At 43.6% G+C, this 19908-nt stretch overlaps 3 protein-coding genes across 5 annotated transcripts; all 3 read left to right on the plus strand.

The window, feature by feature from the left end:
- The first annotated feature begins 1547 nt into the window (after positions 1 to 1547).
- On the plus strand, positions 1548 to 2275 carry LOC134107901 (transient receptor potential cation channel subfamily M member 5-like). Its single transcript, XM_062560224.1, has 3 exons — positions 1548 to 1711; positions 1849 to 2014; positions 2254 to 2275. Exons 1-3 carry the CDS (start codon positions 1570 to 1572, stop codon positions 2273 to 2275), a joined length of 330 nt encoding a protein of 109 aa, XP_062416208.1. The 5' UTR covers positions 1548 to 1569.
- A 735-nt stretch (positions 2276 to 3010) lies between these two features.
- Positions 3011 to 6138, plus strand: LOC119212653 (sarcoplasmic reticulum histidine-rich calcium-binding protein). 3 transcript variants are annotated; one of them, XM_062560218.1, is made up of 7 exons: positions 3011 to 3234; positions 3328 to 4172; positions 4788 to 4891; positions 4978 to 5049; positions 5134 to 5188; positions 5293 to 5329; positions 5484 to 6138. In XM_062560218.1, the coding sequence occupies exons 1-7, from the start codon at positions 3050 to 3052 to the stop codon at positions 5503 to 5505; spliced, it is 1320 nt and encodes a 439-aa protein (XP_062416202.1). In that variant the 5' UTR covers positions 3011 to 3049; the 3' UTR covers positions 5506 to 6138. The 3 variants fall into 3 exon arrangements, with proteins under 3 accessions (XP_062416202.1, XP_062416203.1, XP_037319239.2); XM_062560219.1 differs by lacking the exon at positions 5484 to 6138 and having other exon boundaries at positions 5293 to 5333; XM_037463342.2 differs by having other exon boundaries at positions 3091 to 4172; positions 5484 to 6134.
- A 6197-nt stretch (positions 6139 to 12335) lies between these two features.
- On the plus strand, positions 12336 to 19908 carry LOC119213194 (uncharacterized). The gene is given in 17 exon segments (XM_062560225.1): positions 12336 to 12426; positions 13721 to 13876; positions 13949 to 14097; positions 14175 to 14264; positions 14342 to 14408; positions 15040 to 15203; positions 15789 to 15894; positions 15993 to 16025; positions 16106 to 16282; positions 16773 to 16863; positions 16865 to 16919; positions 17007 to 17096; positions 17866 to 17902; positions 18049 to 18166; positions 18168 to 18282; positions 19260 to 19312; positions 19314 to 19908. Coding segments are annotated over 17 exon segments (1707 nt in total). The 3' UTR covers positions 19429 to 19908.

A 19908-nucleotide genomic window follows, 5' to 3' on the forward strand; every position in this document is an offset into this window, starting at 1 on the left:
TAACCTTGAGCATTGGAGCTAAACCTCAAAAGTCTTTTTAAATGGTAATTCCACATCTGGGCTTGAACCCACAACCTTCAAGTGCAGTGCAGGGGCTTATATCAGCAGCTCTCCCGCTGTGCTACTTCACCACACACTAACCAACCCTTTGTTTGTTGTATTTAACCTTGAGATTGCTACTCAAACCTGAAGTAAAGCCAAAGGCTCAAACCCAAGACTGGGTTTGAACCCACAACCTTGAAATGCAGTGCAGGCTTGTGGCAGAAGCTCTTACGCTGTGCTAAATCACCACACACTAACCAACTCTTTGTTTGTTGTATTTAACCTTGAGATTGCTACTCAAACCTGAAGTAAAGCCAAAGGCTCAAACCCAAGACTGGGCTTGAACCCACAACCCACAGGGTAAGGACAGAAGCTCCTCAGCTCTTGTGCTGCACTACCTCACCATGCACAAATTACATTTTTGTTTCTCGTATTTAACCTTGAGACTGCTACTCAAACCTCAAAACTCTTTCAAAGCAGAAGTGATGTCTGCATGAAGGGGCATGAACCCACAACCTCAGACAGCAGGTTGGAGCCTGCAGCCCTTCAGCTGTTCCCTTGTGCTATTCAAGCACATGCCTCATTGTGTCCGTTTCTCATATTAGACCTTGGGATTGTTTACTAAACCTCAAAACTGTTTCAAAGTTTACAGTTTGAAGCCCTGACTGCAACCAAACCCTCCTTCTGAGAGAGCAGGTTTGAACTGAGGATCCTCCACACTTCAGCCTTCCTGCTATCTCCCTGCACTGTTCCACCACACACCTGTTGATGCTTTTGAATCTAACCTTTATTCTCATAGATTCTCAGGCTGGAATCCACAACCGTTCCATACCGTTATAATAGAATTGCAGGTCAAGTAAAGTCATATAATGGCATTTCTAATAAAGCCCTAGTTTATTTCACTACTTTTATGCTGTGATCCTTATTTCACTTTTGTGTGCTGATGCCCTGAATATTGTCCTGCTTTTTATATTCATATGATAACGCTAAATGTATGAAAACTGCGCAGGATTTTAGAACGTGCAACATTTTACAAACGGCGCCCCATACAATAGGACCAGTTTGTTAAGCCTCACTGCTACAGAAAAATTATCAGTATATTAGCATGTTATTAGTATTTATTAAGCCCTTTCAGGCCTGTAATTAGTGTTATAATTTGTTATCTAAATGCTGGACATCCTGCACCCTCAGCATGGGGAGGCAGCCTGCCTCGTATTATGGCTTAGAGGACATTTATTCATCATTAGCTGCTTGTTGATCACTTTCTCAGTAGGAGCAAGTATTCAGTTCACAGCAAGTATGATATGAAGGTAGATTTGTGTCTTTATTATGCAAACCAAAAAACATGTTTCGAGAGCAAATTTCTTGCATTGCAAGAAAAAATGAAGTTTGTAAGTAAAAATAAATAAACTGAGAAATAATTATTTGTTAGTTTTGCTTATGAAACTATTGTTTTTGGTCTTAAAACAAAAACCTTTGGTCTCGGAAAAAAAACCTTTGGACATCTTCTTCTTCCTTTTCTTCCTGATGGTGTGGCTCATGGCGTACGGAGTAGCCAATCAGGCTCTGCTTTACTCGTATGACGCGAGCTTGGAGCGCATCTTACGCCGGGTTTTCTACAGGCCGTACTTACACATCTTTGGACAGATCCCCGTGGAAGAGATGGATGGTAGGTGTGCATGTTTGTTAGGCTGTGTGTCAGCCTCTTGGGAAGATACGACTTTAGTTGACAGCATTCAAAGAATAATGTATGTACTGGGTGTTTTGATCCCAGTAATAACTTTTTATATTTTGTGTCTGTGCCAGTTGGGAAGCAGTGGGACATGCCGTGCACAGACAACATGACACTGATTGAGAGCGGTCAGGAGCCCTGCAGGACTCTGCATAGTAACTGGCTGGTGGTGATTCTGCTGGTTGTTTACCTGCTGGTCACCAACATCCTGCTCATCAACCTTCTCATCGCCATGTTTAGGTACCGATGTCTGAGAAATTCATGTAAATACATGCAATAACTTTTCCAAGGATAATGTTTGACAGTAACACAAAGTTGTTAAATAATATAAATGTTAAATATAAATTTAAATGTTAAATGTTATATATAAATGTTAAATCTATCCCTGAGAGAAAGTGTCACAAACAAATAAGCAGAGCAGTCGGACATACTGTAGAGAGAAGAAAGGTGTACCATGGTGCTGAGTTTCCGTGTGCCAGAGCCCTGTTGAAGGTCACATAGTGGAGCCAGGCTATTGAAGGAGCCTTTACTCTAAATAGCCGGGTGGGCCACCTGTCAATCGCACCAGGGGCTTACAGTGAGCGCGGCCGTGTCATCACTTTCTGCCTCGCTGCGTGACCGCTGCATGTGCAAATGTGTTCCCATGTGAGTGATCACATGTCTCGGTTTTTTAGGGATTTTATTTTAAACGTTCCTAATTCAACACGATGGCAAATTCAAATTCATACATCATCCTGACATGTTCTCCTCTGCTTTGCGAGGGGACATTTTATAAGCCACCAATATTAACACTGATATTTCTAATCATTTGTATTCAATTTCCCTTCAGAGAGGCATTTAACAGCAGTCCCAAGTTTCCATTTCGGCTCGCCATGTTCAAAAAAAGATACAATTAAAGAAATGTGTATTTGTGCCCATTATAACACCTCCCACAACTTGATCAGGTGTTTCTATGTTCATCATTCAGAATAGAGTTCTTTATTCGTAAGTTTAGAGTTCAGAGATCTGTTAAAACATTAAAACATGTCAAATGAAATAATATAAGTCATGGATAACACGTGGAGGATTCTTTAGCTTCTCATGTACCTACAAACAAGTTTAATGATTAATTTAATGTCAGTAACTAAACTTAAACTCCCTCCTTCTCATTTCCATATGTTCTTTGACCTCCCTTTCACCCCTCCCTCCTCCCGTCAAGCCCCACCCCCGCCCATAAGCACACACCCACCTCTCCAGCACACTGGGTTAAGGGCACCGGCAGCATTCTTCCTGGACATGTGCCGCTGTCACTCAAGCGCACGCGGCCACACAACTCCAGCACGCGCCGCGTCCTCTGCGTTCCCACCACCCGGCTGGCTCTCTGCTCCCTCGGCCTCGAGGACACGGCCCCCGCCTCGAAGAGCCCGAGTCACCTGCAGCTCTGTAACGGTTCCTAAAGGATTTAATTCTTCCTCTCTGTGGTAAAAACCCATTTTGCTTGTGTTTTGCTTCTTCGGGGGGGGCAGTAAGAGGGTGGAGATAACCATCCGCTGTGGATCCGTTGTTCTGAAAAGGTCCTCAGTGGGGTCTTCCAAAATGGCCCCTTTGAAGAGCTGCTTGCTGGGGCTGCTGCTGGTGCTCCTGTGCCCCTCCCAGGGCCCGCTCTCCGGAGTAAGTGCTCAGGACGAAGGCCTCCATGCAAAAGGTGTGGTGGAGGTTGTGCTTGAAGAGGCCGAAGCCACTGATGGTGATGGGGGCGAGGAAGAGGAACGGGTAGCAGAAGAGGAGGAAGATGATGAGGACGACGATGAAGTGGAGGCCGTTGAGGAGGATGAAGAGGAGGAGACTGCTGCAGAGCAAGTGGAGGAGGCGGAGGAGGAGGGTGAGGCTTCAGATGAGGAAGAGGAAGTAGACGCTGAAGAAGAGGAAGACGATGAAGAAGGTGAGAAGGCTTTAGATGAGGTCGAGGAGGATGCGGACGAAGAGGAAGATGAGGAAAAGGTTGAGCGTATTGCAGACGAGGAAGAGGAGGATGATGATGCTGAAGTAGAGGAAGACGGGGAAGAGGATGAGGATGCTGCAGAAGAGGAAGACGAGGAGGATGCTGAAGTAGAGGAGGACGAGGAGGACAGAGATACTGCACAAGAGGAAGAGGAGGACGATGCTGAAGAAGATGAAGATTCTGAAGAGGAAGACGATGCAGAGGAGGCTGCAGATGAGGAAGAGGAGGGTGACGAGGAACAGGTCAATGAAGCAGTAGCTGAGGAGGAAGAGGAGGCTTCTGATGATGATGAAGCAACTGAAGGAGTTGAGCTAGCTGAGCAAGAGGAGGCTGATGATGATAAGGAGGAAGAAGACGATGAAGAGGATGAGGCCGACGATGATGAAAAGGATGCAACTGAAGCCGAGGAAGACGACGGTACACCTTCTTATTTAAATTAATATAAAGTTTATCAAAGTGCTTACAGCGTAAAGTAAACATATTGTTTCCCAGCTCCTCTCACAATGAGGCGAGCTGTCCGTCATCCGTCCTGAAATACGTCGCCTACTCTGTTGCACCTTTCTGCATTTCGCCTTCTCTCACTAAAGCGTTTAAGGGCTAATCAAATAAATATTGTACAGGATTGACACAATAACGTAGTGATGCATACACTAATAAGACAATTATTTATTTTCTATTTAAAACCCATCATGTGATTGGAAGAATTCAGATGCTTAAAAGGCCCCAACAAATGCAATCATTTTGATCACATGCACATGTCTGATATATACTATACATTTTATATATAAGAATGTGTGGCTCTGAGCTGACAACTTGGTCAAAAGCGGCATTGAATTAAACATTAGCGGCTGTGAGCGAGATCATACGCATTGTGTTTCGCTCCTGATCGGGGGGGACCAAAAAGATCAAATGCGGGTATAGTTTGAAAAAGCTTTGGCTCTTTGACATACTGACTGTAAGCTGATGTTATTTAGGCCAAGTTGTCGCTGTAGCTCTAACGGTCCAATCGATCCTCGACTCTGTTCACTTCAGATGAGCCTGAAGACGATGGCGACGCAGAAGACTCAAGCGAAGAGGAGCCTGGCGTTCTGCAATTCCGCTCTGGCTCTTTGTGTAGCGTTTGCTCCATCTGTGAGGTAAAGATATAGAAGAGTCCGAGTTTAGAATAAATGTCTCCAGTTTCTTTTTTTAAAATAACACCAAGTGTCACCCCTCCTTTCAGCTCTGCTCTCATAACTGTGATAAATGCCTCTGTGAAGAGGGAGATGAGTCAGACCACTGTGACCACTGCCAAGTAAGCATCTGCATGAATGATAAAGAATAAAGAAAATGTTTCATTAGGACACGAGCCCCGTCATAACCTTTTGATCTTTTCTAGGAATGCTCATCATGCTTCATTTGCCCAATGTTGTGTGACACAATTTGCACACCAGGTAAATACTGGTAGTCATTTACCATACAGGACCGTGTACCTTGTTTATTTACACGTGAAGTCAACTGTGGCCTTTAAAAAAAAAATGTATTTATTGCTTTTCAGGTGGCCTTGTTGATGAGCTAACTGGGAGCCTCTATCAGTAAGACGCCTCCCAACACATAAACATTTAATAAAATGCTTCTATCTCGTGTTTATCTACTGTTAACAACAGCAACAATGCGTACGAGCATTTTGAAATACCATGTCGTGCGGTGTTGAGTGTCTCCATGCAGTCTCCGTCTTTTGTTCTGCAGGACAGTTGCTGCTCTACTCTGAGCGTCCTGTAGACTGATCCCTTTGGAGCCCCCCTGTGGCGGCGTGAGGTACTGCGCCGTGAGATGAGCGCTGTCGCACGCAACACACGCGCACTCACACGAGGCCCCCGCGATTGATGTGACGTCTGACAGAAACACACACAAATAACATTTTACTTCCTCATATGGGAAAATTTCACAAGATTGTACAATATCCCCAAATCTCATCTGATGCTGCTGCAGACCACATAAGATCAGGTTGTCTCTGTCATGAATTTGCTTCCAATTAACTGCTTTTGCTACATTTACTTTTGGTTTTCTATTTCACATTGTTTACTGACTTTCAAAGTATTACTATATTATATATTACTATACGTGCATTTGCTCATGACTGGAGCTCATAAACAGCAGTTGAAGAAACTTTGACAACTTGGGCAAATATTCCAATATAGTTCAACAGTTTTAACCGTACATATAAAGTTTTATGCTTTACATTATGGGATATACATGAGAATAATTCATGATAACATTATCATGGAAATGAGGTTTAGACGTTTAGTCCCTTGTATGAACACATTTTAGAATAGTATAATGAAGTAACATGTATCGCTGTTTCTTGAATAAATTATTTCTGTTCACATTTACTTTTAATTTGTTCTTTTACCTGTAATAATATTAGTTTCCCCCTGTTCAGACCAAGGTTATATTTGTAGGTTCTAGGGACACTTTTCATAAGCGATAAACCCCCACATGTTAAACAGTCAAGGGTGCGTTTGAATGTCATTGGCTTCTCCTTCAAAGTGGTTCATCCTCTTCACGTCCAGGTGTGAATCTGCAGCAGTAACCTGAAACCTCTCTGCCTTATCTCTCCCTTACATTCAATGTAGATACATTTGGCTTCATGCCTCAACGAGTAAATAGAACATAGCATAAATAGTTTGTCTTCATCTCCAATTCTACACTAAACATTTCTACATGTATTATAATTTCTACACTAGGTGTGCAGTTTTTTTTTAAATCCCTAACATTAAACGAAGCGTATCTCTGCACACAGTAGAGGGAGCTTCATGAAAACTCGTGAGGGGATTCCTGCTGGGAAGCGTCATGCTTTGCTTCCGCCTCGTATCAATGAAAAAACTGAAACAAATATGTGCAGCTCATTGCTCAATCAACAGACAAAACATCGCGCCTCACGAGTAATGCTGATAGCATCAGTGCTCAGTCAGCTGACTTTCGCAGCTTATCTGATGCGCTGGTGCCACTCATTTCTAACCTTTTGAACTGGTTTTTCACCTTAACCTTCTGAACTAGAGTTCTGATATAAACGTCTCATGTAAGCGCTGCCCATGCATTCGTCAATGCGCTCTCATATTTATATATATATATATATATATATATATATTAGGCCCGGGACTCGATTAAAATGTTTTAACCTAATTAATTAGAGGCTTTGTAATTAATTAATCGCATATATTATACATACAAATATTTGACCTGAGAACAGTGAGAAGTCATTTTTTTTACATGGATTTTTATTCAACCAATTCCAGTGTAGCAATAGCATATATAGAAATATAGTACTTTGAGAAATTCAGGCAGCCTATAGGTAAGTATACCCAGTGAACATTTTTTGGTTGAAAAGACGTTGAATCAACGTCTATGGCCCGACGTTGAAAAGACGTTGCAAAATGGTTTAAAAGTGAAAGTTGTTTCAACGCCTATTCGTAGACGTTGAAAAGACGTCTATATTTAGACCACATATCAACGTGATTTTTAATACGGTAAAATGTCGTCCCTTACTTTGTGCTATAGCATTATTTTATAGGTGTAAAAATAAATGACGTCCACATTTGTGCGTTTACCACCGATATTAAAAATCACGTTGAAAACGGGTCTAAACGTAGACGTCTTTTCAACGTCAACAACTTTCACTTCTAAACCAATTTTCAACGTCTTTTCAACGTCGGGTCATAGACGTCTTTTCATCGGCAAAATTGCTTGCTGGAAAAGTACAAGTTACACACAGTCAGCTGTTGACAGTTGTCAATCATGTCAACAGCCCTTAACAAGGACAACACAATTTGACTAATTTGTACTTATTCATATCAATATAACACTAAACACTTCCTATACAAAACAGAATACAAAAATAAATTGTATTTTGTGAAAATAAACTATGAAATTATAAGTGCAGCAACAACACAAACCAATCAGCTTAGAATTTTGTGTTTGTAAACCATTTTTCTAAATCATTGGCACTTCATTTTCAGATTCTGTAACAAGATCTGGCTCTGAATTTAGGGAAAAGGCAAAGTGTGTAATTTGGGTTTATAATGACAGTAATAAAAAAAAGTTTAATATTGATAACACCAGGAGGTGTTTGAGAACCCTTATTTATAGATGTTTTACTTATGACATTATAAACAATTTATGGCATTTCTGGAGTAACATTTCCAGGTATATTACACAGTACCATACTTTACAATGTTGCTTTAAGCATGCAGTAACTTACCATGTGTTGGCTAGCTTGTTTACAGGCCACAACTTGTTGAATTCAGCTGCAATCTGTGTTTAGGCGGCGTGACTTTAAAAATGCGTATTTTCTACATGAAATGGGAAGGGCAATGATATGATATGAGTACAGCAACAACCTAACGCATAAGCAACACCAAACACACGGAAAATACTCTATGTTTACTTTTGGTCCAGTTCATGTTGAACCCTAGCATGCTTCGAGCTAGCATGCTCCGAGCTAGCATGCTAACGCTAACTAGCTTACCAAAATAACAGTCTTTCCCGTATCGAGTGGGCAGCACAAGTAAAATAACTGGTTATAGTTCCCGGTGTGCTTCATTCAAACACTCACGTACTTACAGGGTATTGGGGCCGGTCGCCGTGGTTGTATCAGCCCGTTCACGTCGCTCTGCTCCCGGACACACTTTCTCTCGCGCTGCACCCAGTGGAAGCTCTGCAAGCGTACGAGAGCGTATGAGAACTTGCGCATGCGCGTTACAGATGTGAGCAGAGTTACGTGTTTACAACTGTTTGAAACGGCCCGCATAATTTTTGGCGTTAAAGCATATTGTGACCCCCCCCCCCCCGTCTCCCGAGCCGGGGTGGCGGCGTAACAGACACACACTCTGTATTTCCATTTTCAAGACGGTTTAAGAAAAATCTTAAATGCGTTAAAATTCAGAACATTGGTTATGTTTTCAGACGTGGTTAACCTGGTCCTTAAACCAGTCATCTGGTGCAGAGTGGGTTGGGTGTGGGTCCTTGTACTCTGGTCGGGCTAACGTCCACGCTAGCTGCTAATTGTTTTGCGTGGAGGTGATACTTGAGGCTCGATGTGAATTCCTTGTTGCACAGCTTGCACACAACCACGCTCTTATCGACGCTTCCATCCGTGTGTTTATTATAATAAGATTTCCCATTCACGGTCTCGTCAGCTTCTTCGTTCATGTTCACTGTGGTTTGTTGTCTGAAGTCATGAACGCTAGTTGGTGCTCCAGTATAATCGGTCCCCCCGAAACCCATCCAGTGAGAAACGTTCTGCGGTGCAAAAAATAAGTGTAAAAATGCGTAAAAAATGTTTAATGTGTTATTTTTTGTCTAATTAATTAATCTTAATTCACATTGTAATTAATTAATCGTAATTAACGCGCTAAAGTCCCGGCGTATATATGCATTAGGGCGTATGTCTGAAAACATAACCAATGTTCTTATTATTATATTTTATTTAATCTCACATTATGGCAGAATAATAGTCAACATTCCTACACTGGCTTGTAAAGGATCAAAGTCTTATTTAGCTTCTGAGGGGTCTGTCACGATGGATGGAGGTGCAGGCGGAAGGCAGGACTCAACTGCAGGTTCTTCGAACGAAGTGCTCTTTATTCCATAAACAAACCAGGCGGAATTTGCAGACTCATGCGTGCGTGTGTAAACACAGGAGAAATTACAATATACACTGACCTATACGAGAAATGCATACCCTGTCAAGATGAAGTCATGCGTCAGTGTTTTCATATCAAACTGGAGTTCAGAGTCCAAAAGCACAGTCACAAGTTCAATGTCTTCTTCCGACAATTTGGATAAAACAAAAGTGAGGCGAGTCAAAGGATTCTTGGCTCTAAGGATTGATTTCTGCACTGACAAATCTCTAAATGGGAGATCAATCTTAGCTGAGGATAGTTAATACCAAAAGAATCAATAATGTCAATTATGTGTGTATATATTCATGCCACGTAACACCGTTTCTATTTCATGTTTCAACCTGGATGTTGCCCTGATTTCGAGCACCTGAAACGTAATTGTATGTTTAATACGATTGCACCCAGCAAACTTTAATCTCACATTATGGCAGAATAATAGTCAACATTCCTACACCGGCCTGTAAAGGATCAAAGTCTTATTTAGCTTCTGAGGGGTCAGGTTGCAGATCTCCTGTGAATTAAAAGCTCAGTCCGGCCTTCTTCTGTTGTAATGTTTAAAAAGGGTTAGAGTACAAAGGTCCGTATATCCTTTTATCTGGATTATGGAATTCATCATTTGTGTTCCATTGTAGGCGACGACCAGAAAAACAGGTGTCAAATATCATTTCACACGCTTCAAAACGGATTAAGTTAAGTCAAAAGAAACTACGGTGTTTTTTATTAAAATGGAAGGTAAAAGTGACTCAGTCATGCCCTCACATCCAGACAGCTCTGTGTATGAAAACATGAGGTGATGCGTGATATAAATATTTGTATTTTGATCATGTCCCAAATGTCCCAAAAAGACGCCTGCGGTCATGTTGCTTGTGTCCCCCATGCTGGTTTGTGTCCCTCCCACTACTAATTAAGGACTGGATGGATACTGGGACACTTCTTCACCTTCTCCCCACTGATGAGCTCGTTTGGAAACGGACACATTCTGAAACGTGACAGCTCATTTTAACTATTTTTTTTCATCGATTTGTATGGACTCCAGGGTGAATTTGCAGACTCATGCGTGCGTGTGTAAACACAGGAGAAATGACAATAAACACTGACCTATACGAGAAATGCATACCCTGTCAAGATGAAGTCATGTGTCAGTGTTTTCATGTCAAACTGCAGTTCAGAGTCCAAAAGCACAGTCACAAGTTCAATGTCTTCTTCCGACAATTTGGATAAAACAAAGTGAGGCGAGTCAAAGGATTCTTGGCTCTAAGGATTGATTTCTGCACTGACAAAATTCTAAATGGGAGATCAATCTTAGCTGAGGATAGTTAATAATACCAAAAGAATCAATAATGTGTGTATATATTGATGCCATGTAACACCGTTTCTATTTCATGTTTCAACCTGGATGTTGCCCTGATTTCGAGCACCTGAAACGCAATCGTATGTTTAATACGATTGCACCCAGCAAACTTTAATCTCACATTATGGCAGAATAATAGTCAACATTCCTACACTGGCCTGTAAAGGATCAAAGTCTTATTTAGCTTCTGAGGGGTCTGTCACGATGGATGGAGGTGCAGATGGAAGGCAGGACTCAACTGCAGGTTCTTCGAACGAAGTGCTCTTTATTCCACAAACAAACCAGGACAACGTGCACCAACGGCGAGTAACATGGACAATGACGCAACAAAGGACAAAAGGCACACGGGGCTTAAATACACGAGGGAGGTGCAGGTGATTGGACACAGGCGGAAACACTCAGGCAATCACGGGACAAGGCAGGAAGTGAAGTTAACCCAGGACCACAAGGAACATGAAACTTCAAACTAAAACAGGGAAAGAGACCAAACCGTGACAGGGTCAGGTTGCAGATCTCCTGTGAATTAAAAGCTCAGTCTGGCCTTCTTCTGTTGTAATGTTTAAAAAGGGTTAGAGTACAAAGGTCAGTATGTCCTTTTTATCTGGATTATGGAATTCATCATTTGTGTTCTATTGTAGGCGACGACCAGAAAAACAGGTGTCAAATATCATTTCACACGCTTCAAAAGGGATTAAGTTAAGTCAAAAGAAACTATGGTGTTTTATTCAAATGGAAGGTAAAAGTGACTCAGTCATGCCCTCACATCCAGACAGCTCTGTGTATGGAAACATGAGGTGATGCGTGATATAAATATTAGTATTTTGATCATGTCCCAAATGTCCCCAAAAAGAGGCCCGCGGACATGTTGCTTGTGTCCCCCATGCTGGTTTGTGTCCCTCCCACTACTAATTACTGACTGGATGGATACTGGGACACTTCTTCACCTTCTCCCCACTGATGAGCTCGTTTGGAAACGGACACATTCTGAAACGTGACAGCTCATTTTAACTATTTTTTTTCATCGATTTGTATGGACTCCAGGGTGAATTTGCAGACTCATGCGTGCGTGTGTAAACACAGGAGAAATGACAATAAACACTGACCTATACGAGAAATGCATACCCTGTCAAGATAAAGTCATGTGTCAGTGTTTTCATGTCAAACTGCAGTTCAGAGTCCAAAAGCACAGTCACAAGTTCAATGTCTTCTTCCGACATTTTGGATAAAACAAAGTGAGGCGAGTCAAAGGATTCTTGGCTCTAAGGATTGATTTCTGCACTGACAAAATTCTAAATGGGAGATCAATCTTAGCTGAGGATAGTTAATACCAAAAGAATCAATAATGTCAATAATGTGTGTATATATTCATGCCATGTAACACAGTTTCTATTTCATGTTTCAACCTGGATGTTGCCCTGATTTCGAGCACCTGAAACGCAATCGTATGTTTAATACAATTGCACCCAGCAAACTTTAATCTCACATTATGGCAGAATAATAGTCAATATTCCTACACTGGCCTGTAAAGGATCAAAGTCTTATTTAGCTTCTGAGGGGTCTGTCACGATGGATGGAGGTGCAGATGGATGGATACTGGGACACTTCTTCACCTTCTCCCCACTGATGAGCTCGTTTGGAAACGGACACATTCTGAAACGTGACAGCTCATTTTAACTATTTTTTTTTCATCGATTTGTATGGCCAGCGAGGTAGGATGTTTGTAAGACCTTTAATATAATCTCACTTTATTCCTATTGCTATTCACTTTTACAAGGTGGGACATTTGGTCCAACCATCAATGCTTCCTCTCTCAGATAACGAGATGGCAAGAAGTGTCACGGTTTGGTCTCTTTCCCTGTTTTAGTTTGAAGTTTCATGTTTCTTGTGTCCCTGGGTAACTTCACTTCCTGCCTTGTCCCGTGATTGCCTGAGTGTTTCCACCTGGGTCCAATCACCTGCACCTCCCTTGTGTATTTAAGCCCTGTGTGCCAGTTGTCCTTTGTCGCGTCATTGTCAAATGTCTCCTGTGGTTGGAGCACGTCGGTTTTGGTTTTTGGTTTGTTTTTGGAATAAAGAGCACTTCTCGTGGAAGACCCTGCGTTTGAGTCCTGCTTCCGCCTGCACCTCCACGCCTACGTGACAGAATGACGCGACCACGTAAGGACTCAGCAGACTCCTGGTGTGACTTGGGCCCGGACTACCTGGATGTGAGGAGCCCGTTTTTTCTTCGCAAAACTGATTTCGTCTTTGGCCCCAGAAGTTATCAGAAGGCGTGCCTCGAGCTGCGGGACATCCTCAACCCGAGGAAAAAGAGCTTGGGGAGGAGGAGGACACAAACCCCTCCAGCCCCGGCTCCTGACCCGGACCCACGACGCCCGTCCCAGCCCAAGTGGGCCCCCAGTATATCAAATCCAAACAAGTTTTGAAAAACAGCATTAGCATGATCCCAGACCAGCCTCCTGATCCTCACACCTATTGGAATGTCAAAAAAACTTCTCAGACACTCGAGAAAAGTGTTGAAATATTCCACAAAATGTTTGTTCTGAAAATCGTACTTAAAGTTGCTGAGTCAGGGCTTTCAGCCGGTGGTGCTAACAGTGCTATAACAGTGGAAACCAGCGCTAACAGTGGAAACTAGGACGGGTTGTACCTGCGGTGAGGGCTCATAGGGAAAGACATCATCCTCCCCCCCCGGGGGGAAGACATGGAAGTTATTTAATGTTTAATTACCAGATGTGGCTTAAGGGGGTCATTTATTTCAGTGGTCCCCAACAGAGGATCACTGGATGAACGGAGGAGTCTCAACATGATTCCAGCGTTCACAGCGCTTTGTGCTTTTCTGTTTCAGATGTGATTGGTGCTACTCGGGCTGTTGTAAGTATACGGACAGATGTGACTACCATTTGCATGAAAAACACCTGCAGTTCGAACAAGTTTACGGCGTTTCACAGATCACAGCCCGGAAAATTGGGCCGACCTCAGTCATTTCTGTGACATCGACATCGTCACCGGCGACGCTACGGCTGACCCTCGCCTGCTCGACTTTACCTTCGTCAACTTCTCCTCTCCACACGCCATCAAGTCCATCGTAAACAACGGCCACGCAGGTACGCTGTTTGAGACGGTTTTTGTTGTTATTTTCTGTACACTACATTAACACTCTTCCCGCATTTCTTCAGTGAAATGCGTGTTGGAGGCCGATGAAGTCGAAGTGAGTGAAGGGGGACTTAACGGAACGTATGCTGCACTTGAGCTTCACTTTAAGTGGGGCGATGCCAATCATCCAGGGTCAGAGCACACGGTTGATGGGCACAGATATCCCATGGAGGTACGGTGTGGTGTAGTATTCCAAATGCCTCTTTGGTCCGTAAACTGCACTGTTTTAATCCGTGTTTTCTTTCGCAGATGCACGTGGTCAGCGTGAAGAAAGGCTTCTCCATGGAGAGCGCCAAGAACGATTCGGAGGGAATTGCTGTCCTGGCGTTTTTCATAAACGTATGTCCAAAATTCCCAATCATCCTTCATTTTTCAAGGAGAATTTAAGGTGTGTAATGAACTTCTACTCCCTGAAGGGCAGAGACGACGAGGCGACGTCGGGACCGTGGAGCGAGCTCACATCCTACCTGACAAACGCCATCGGTAGGCGTTTTATTTGTTATTTGTTGCAGCATATTTCCCTTTCTGCTCTAAAAGAGACCAGTTTGTACCCCAAATTCCTGTATGTGGAATCTAGATTTTAAAAATATCCAGACGTAAATATATATTAGAAAAAAGAATAGGGAATTCCAGGGGTGTATAAATTGTTTTTGCACATTAGAAGTAACACAACACAGTGAAAATACTCAATGGAGATAACATCTCTGCGTCTTTGTTAGCGACATCATCAATCATCTGTTTAGACATGTCTGTAGTAGACGTAAAACGTCTCAGCTATGATCAGCATCCGATGTCAGTTCAGGTGACAGATGAAAGGACATCTCATTTGTCACATGATACGTGGAAGAGAAAACGAGTTTAGGGGCGGATGGAGCTGAGTGCGCTCAGCGGACATACCTCGCATTCTAAAGGTTGATCTGGCGGTTTGTTTCTCTCTCAACCATAAAGATCAAAAATCAAGCTGAATGCTTGACATATTTGCTCAGACGCCAGATGGTTTCGTCAAGTCAACTAGACCAGCTGATAGTGATGTTTATCTCTTTTTGTGTTAACGACATCAAACTAAGGCTGGCTCTTTTGTGTGTGTGTGTGTGTGTGTTGCATCCGTCCACAGACACAGTGGTTGCTATGAACCATAACATTTCCATCGACGACCTCATCGGAAATGTAGACCCCAAGAAGTTCTATCGGTACATGGGCTCCCTGACCACCCCCGATTGCAGTGAAGCCGTAGTTTGGACAGTCTTTCAAGAGCCGATAGACGTCCACCAAAGTCTAGTGAGTCAACCGTGTTCGGTCTACTAATCCACTTCTGTACAATGCGATAACACTGATTCAAACGCACACACAGGCAATGCAATGCACTGTGGTTGTGGACAGACACCAGATTAGTGGAGCTCTGGTTCCAACACACTTAAGTCAGTAGATAGCCAGGAGGTGTTTATTTATTGCAAATGAAAACCTGCCTTACAAAGGTCCATTAGGTTGCAGCTCCTGCTTTCCCCACAGAACCTCGCTGGCAGCGAGCGCCACACCTTATGACCCGCGCACACTATGTGAAAAACCCCCCGCCTGAAACCTTTTGTTGGATCTTCACCGACCCGTCTAACGCCTCCTCTCTGTCAGCGTCTCCCCGTCCCGGGGGGAGACCGGCTCTTTGTGACGTCTTCCAAAGGAAGCGTTTGTTCTCTGAGTTTGAAACTATTGCTCTAGAGCGCAACTAGGACACTTTGACTCACAGAGGAATCGGTGTCACATAATCACCGCAGAAAAGGGCACGTCCACCACGTCTCACCAAGTGATGCTCATCCCTATTTATTTTTCCAAATGGTGGGAGAAACGCGCGCTGTGGTTCCTTTGCAGGTCGAGCGGTTCCTCGCAAAGACGGGACTCGCCAACGTTCATCGGACCACACAACCGCTTAACGGGCGGAGCGTGTTCGCTTCCGCTGCAACTTTCTTACCGTCCGGTGAGTTCACTCGATCTCACGTAAGACCAGTGTTTACGCCCCAGTTGACCCCCCCCCCCCCCCCCCCCCAAACATGACTTCCATTTTCCTTTCTTCAGGTCATTCATGGTGCCACAAGGAAGAAGCCTGTGGTACGTACAAATATGAAGAGACGTTCAGAGGGATTGTGCTCTTACAGGATATAGGTGTGACCTTTGTTTTCTTCCGTTAGAGTACGGTCCGTCTCGTTGGGCCGCTCTGCCTCACTCGTTCTGCGGCGGCGAGCGCCAGTCACCCGTCGACATCGAGACTCAGGCCGCCGTCCTGGACGAGACGCTCGACGCCTTCTCTTACACGAAGTTTGACGACAGACATGCCATCTTGTACATCACTAACACGAGCCACTCAGGTTCGTTCTCACATTTCAACTATGTGCAGAGCGGCTCAACCAGGAACTCTAGAACAATATCAAAACAAGATCGACGCTTAAATTAACTAAGTATCTTTTGAGGATTAGTATTTGAGGATTAGGTTAGAGCTGCAACTATGTGATCTCATTCAAAAGCTAAATAATGCATAAGCAGGACAATAAGTTATATCTTTAGATGGAATCCAATAATCGCAAGCCATACTGAACGGAAAACCTTTTGGGTTTCAGACAAAAACCTCATTCGGAAGAGATTACTTAGGGATCTACTATATTTTGAATAGCTTTATTTTAAATATTAGATTAGGCCACGCAAGGAGAGTTCATTTGTTTAGCATCAACCAGACAATTCTGGGCTTAACATAAAACCATAAAAGGTTAAAAAAAAGCACATAGAAAAATCTATTGGAAAAACAGATTAAGAAGAAAGTGATAAATTACATTTCCCCATGTGTTCCCGCTCATCTTTCAGTGAAGTGTGTGCTGAAAGATGACCTGGTGGAGGTCTCAGGTGGAGGTTTGGAGTACGTCTACTCCGCCCTTCAGTTCCACTTCCATTGGGGCTCAAAAGACCAACGGCTCGGAGCACAAAGTGGATTCAAAGAGATACCCGATGGAGGTAATCACTGCCGTGAAGAAGTCGCTTGCTATTACATGCAGGCTTTCCCCGTTGAATCCTACATGTCCCCGTTGTGCCTTTGTCCAGATGCACATAGTGACCAAGAGGAAGGACTTAACTCTGGAAGAGGCCCTAGAGACTCCAAACGGTCTGGCGGTGCTGGGATTCTTCGTTGAGGTGACAATTAGTGCATCGCGCACAACCCCTTTTGTGTAATTCGATACTTCTCCTATAATTTGATACTTCTCTCTATCATCACGCCATACTGAATGCGGTCTTCTTGTACAGCACTACTGTGGCAGGAATTGGAGCAGAAAAGGCTGTTATAAGTTAGGCAGGTGTTTTTGTGTCTGCCTGCATGTCTGTGCACCGACACACGCCATTGTCATTCGCTGTGACCGCACCGTGCCAGATGCAATCACACAACTACGTAGGTGTGTAGATGCAGAGATATGAACAGAGATATAAACTACTGGTAAAGATCTGCATCGCGTCTGTGGTATTCCATAGCAGCCCGTGTTTCCACGATTACGCGCTAAGTGAAAACAACTCAATGCTGCTGAAAAATCGGCTCTTAAGGGCTTCATACGGGACACAACGTGCAAATGATGTTTTCTGTCAACACAGTGTGACATTTGGCCCGTACTAAGCATGAGCCCAAAGCAAAGTGCAAACTGCACTGCAGTCACACAAGAAGAGAGGGAGTGTAAACCCCATGTCACGTATTGGGCGGCCACCTTACAGGCGAAGTGATTTATTGAGACAGCAAATATTCCCATCTTTGCACGCTCTCACGCATTGCGTCACATAAGTGCACCTGCACAGTTGTGTGTCTGCCGTGGGGTGAAATCGGAGGTTTAACAGTGCATATTTGGGTCCCCCCCCCCCTCCCCCCGCCCAGAGGTTTACACAACACTCACTTCTTTGTACTGTTTATTTTTTTCAGCCAAAGTTCGCCAACAACAGAACTTCAGAACAGGCAAGTGTTTCAAGGAGCAGATTGTGTTACTTATATAGTAAAAAGTTGCCCTCATTCACCGTCTTTTCTTTGTAGACAAATCTCACGCCTGACATGGAGGCTTGGAAAAAACTAACCAGCTACATTTCAACGGTTGAAAACATCAGTAAGTGAACGCCTGTTTTGTCTGCACACATTTTGGAGTCGAGCGTTGCATCGTGTGCATTTGGGCTTCCCGCGCAGGCTCAGAGGTCAACTTCACGGACGAGATCTCCATCGACGACTTGCTTGGACGTTAACCGAGTGGAGTACTACCGCTACGCCGGCTCCCTGACCACCCCTTCGTGCAATGAAGCGGTGGCGTGGACTGTCTTCAAAGAATCCGTCAAGGTGGAGGAAGAGCTGGTAACTCCTCCTCAACCTCTTACCCCAAAATAAAAATGTGCAAAAAAACACTTAAAAGCATCTGTTCTGTGCGGATGTGAAGTGTCCCATTCTTTAATTTTCTTTTTACAGGGAGCAGTTGAAGAAGTTGACTCATATTTCTAAGCGTTTAACTTTTTTTAAAGTGGGGTATTGATGTGTTTGGCGCTCTAGCACAGAGGCATGCGCTCCGCCGGGCTTTGAACACGAAGGAGGCCAAGTATGCAATCTGCTTCCCTGTCGATGCCTCTCCACATGAACGCTGTTGTGTTTTTGTGTTTTCCGTTTGATCAAATGAATCATGGAAATGGCAGAGAACTAAAAATAGAAAGATAGAATAAGTGTGAGGTTTGACAAAGTGTGCCTTGGCTCCATTCAGTTCGATACCCACACTGCAGCTCTAAGTGACGCTATAGTAATAAAATGGGGCCCTTGTTTCCTCTGGTTGTCCAAGTCAGTGTAATTCACTTACCGTCACTGACTAATAACGACCAATCCCTCAAACATCTAAAGTCATTACTGCGCCTCGCCTTTTGGAACTCCGTAGATACGATCAAGGCTCACTGGCACCGACACGTTGATGCTTTTCTAGTTGCTGCTGGTGGCGGTGACGTCAATTTCCTACTTGGTGAACATACTTCTTAACTTAAGGCCCTTGAAAACAAGATGGTGGGAAAACCTCTATATCACACAATGGGTTTGGCATCAACAGGAAATCTTTGCCATATGATTTGCATGTCATCTTTGATTTCAAAGCTCCCTTTGTGATGGATGTTTGCTCTTCTGTTCATGCCGTCAACACATTTTCTCTGCATGAATGTGTTGGTCACCACAACAGGTTTCACCACTGCACCTGTTTAACTAGAACAAGGATGCTATTTTCAATTGAAGGGGGGGGGGGGGGGGTGGTCAAAGGTTGTCATAAATGATTATGACTTTTATCTTTTTTTTTTCACCAGATGATGCTGTTTCCAGCTTATGCAGGATACGAAAACGTGTATCGGCCGACGCAGTCTCTCCAACAGGATCGTCTACACCAACGCGGCAGCGTCCAGCGCCCCTGACGCCGTCGCGCTGCAGCTGCTCCTCGCGGGCCTCTGTGCCTTTTCGCACGCCGTGCTCATGTGAGACACATGGCTCATCGGAGCTGCTGTGAAAAAGTACAACGCACCGATTGGCATTGTGTCACAGTTTGCTTATCGTCTCGATACTTTTTTACTCACTTGGAAGGTGGTGTTTCATTTGGGATCTTCTTTGACGTTCGTTTTGAGAATGCGGCTGTGTAATCTCATAATCACGTTCACATCTCTACATTTGCATCGGAATGTAACAGGTACTACTTGATTAAAACTTAAACCTTCAACCAACAATTACTCAAAGTTATTCAAGACCATTGTCAATTATGCTAAACCAATAATCACCACTGCAGATGATGCTAAATGAAAATATATATATTATTGCAGTAAGCGTTCCAATGAGCTTCAATGAGTGGGTAAATAAATAGTTTAACCGGTAATGTTTGAGTGTGAAGTTATTTCCCCTGATCATGTCTCTGGATATGTACCAGTGTTAATTTAGCAGCTTAAAGATCACCTAAGGTGAGTCTGA

This window comes from Pungitius pungitius, chromosome 21 (assembly GCF_949316345.1).
Source record: "Pungitius pungitius chromosome 21, fPunPun2.1, whole genome shotgun sequence".
Lineage (NCBI taxonomy): Eukaryota > Metazoa > Chordata > Actinopteri > Perciformes > Gasterosteidae > Pungitius > Pungitius pungitius.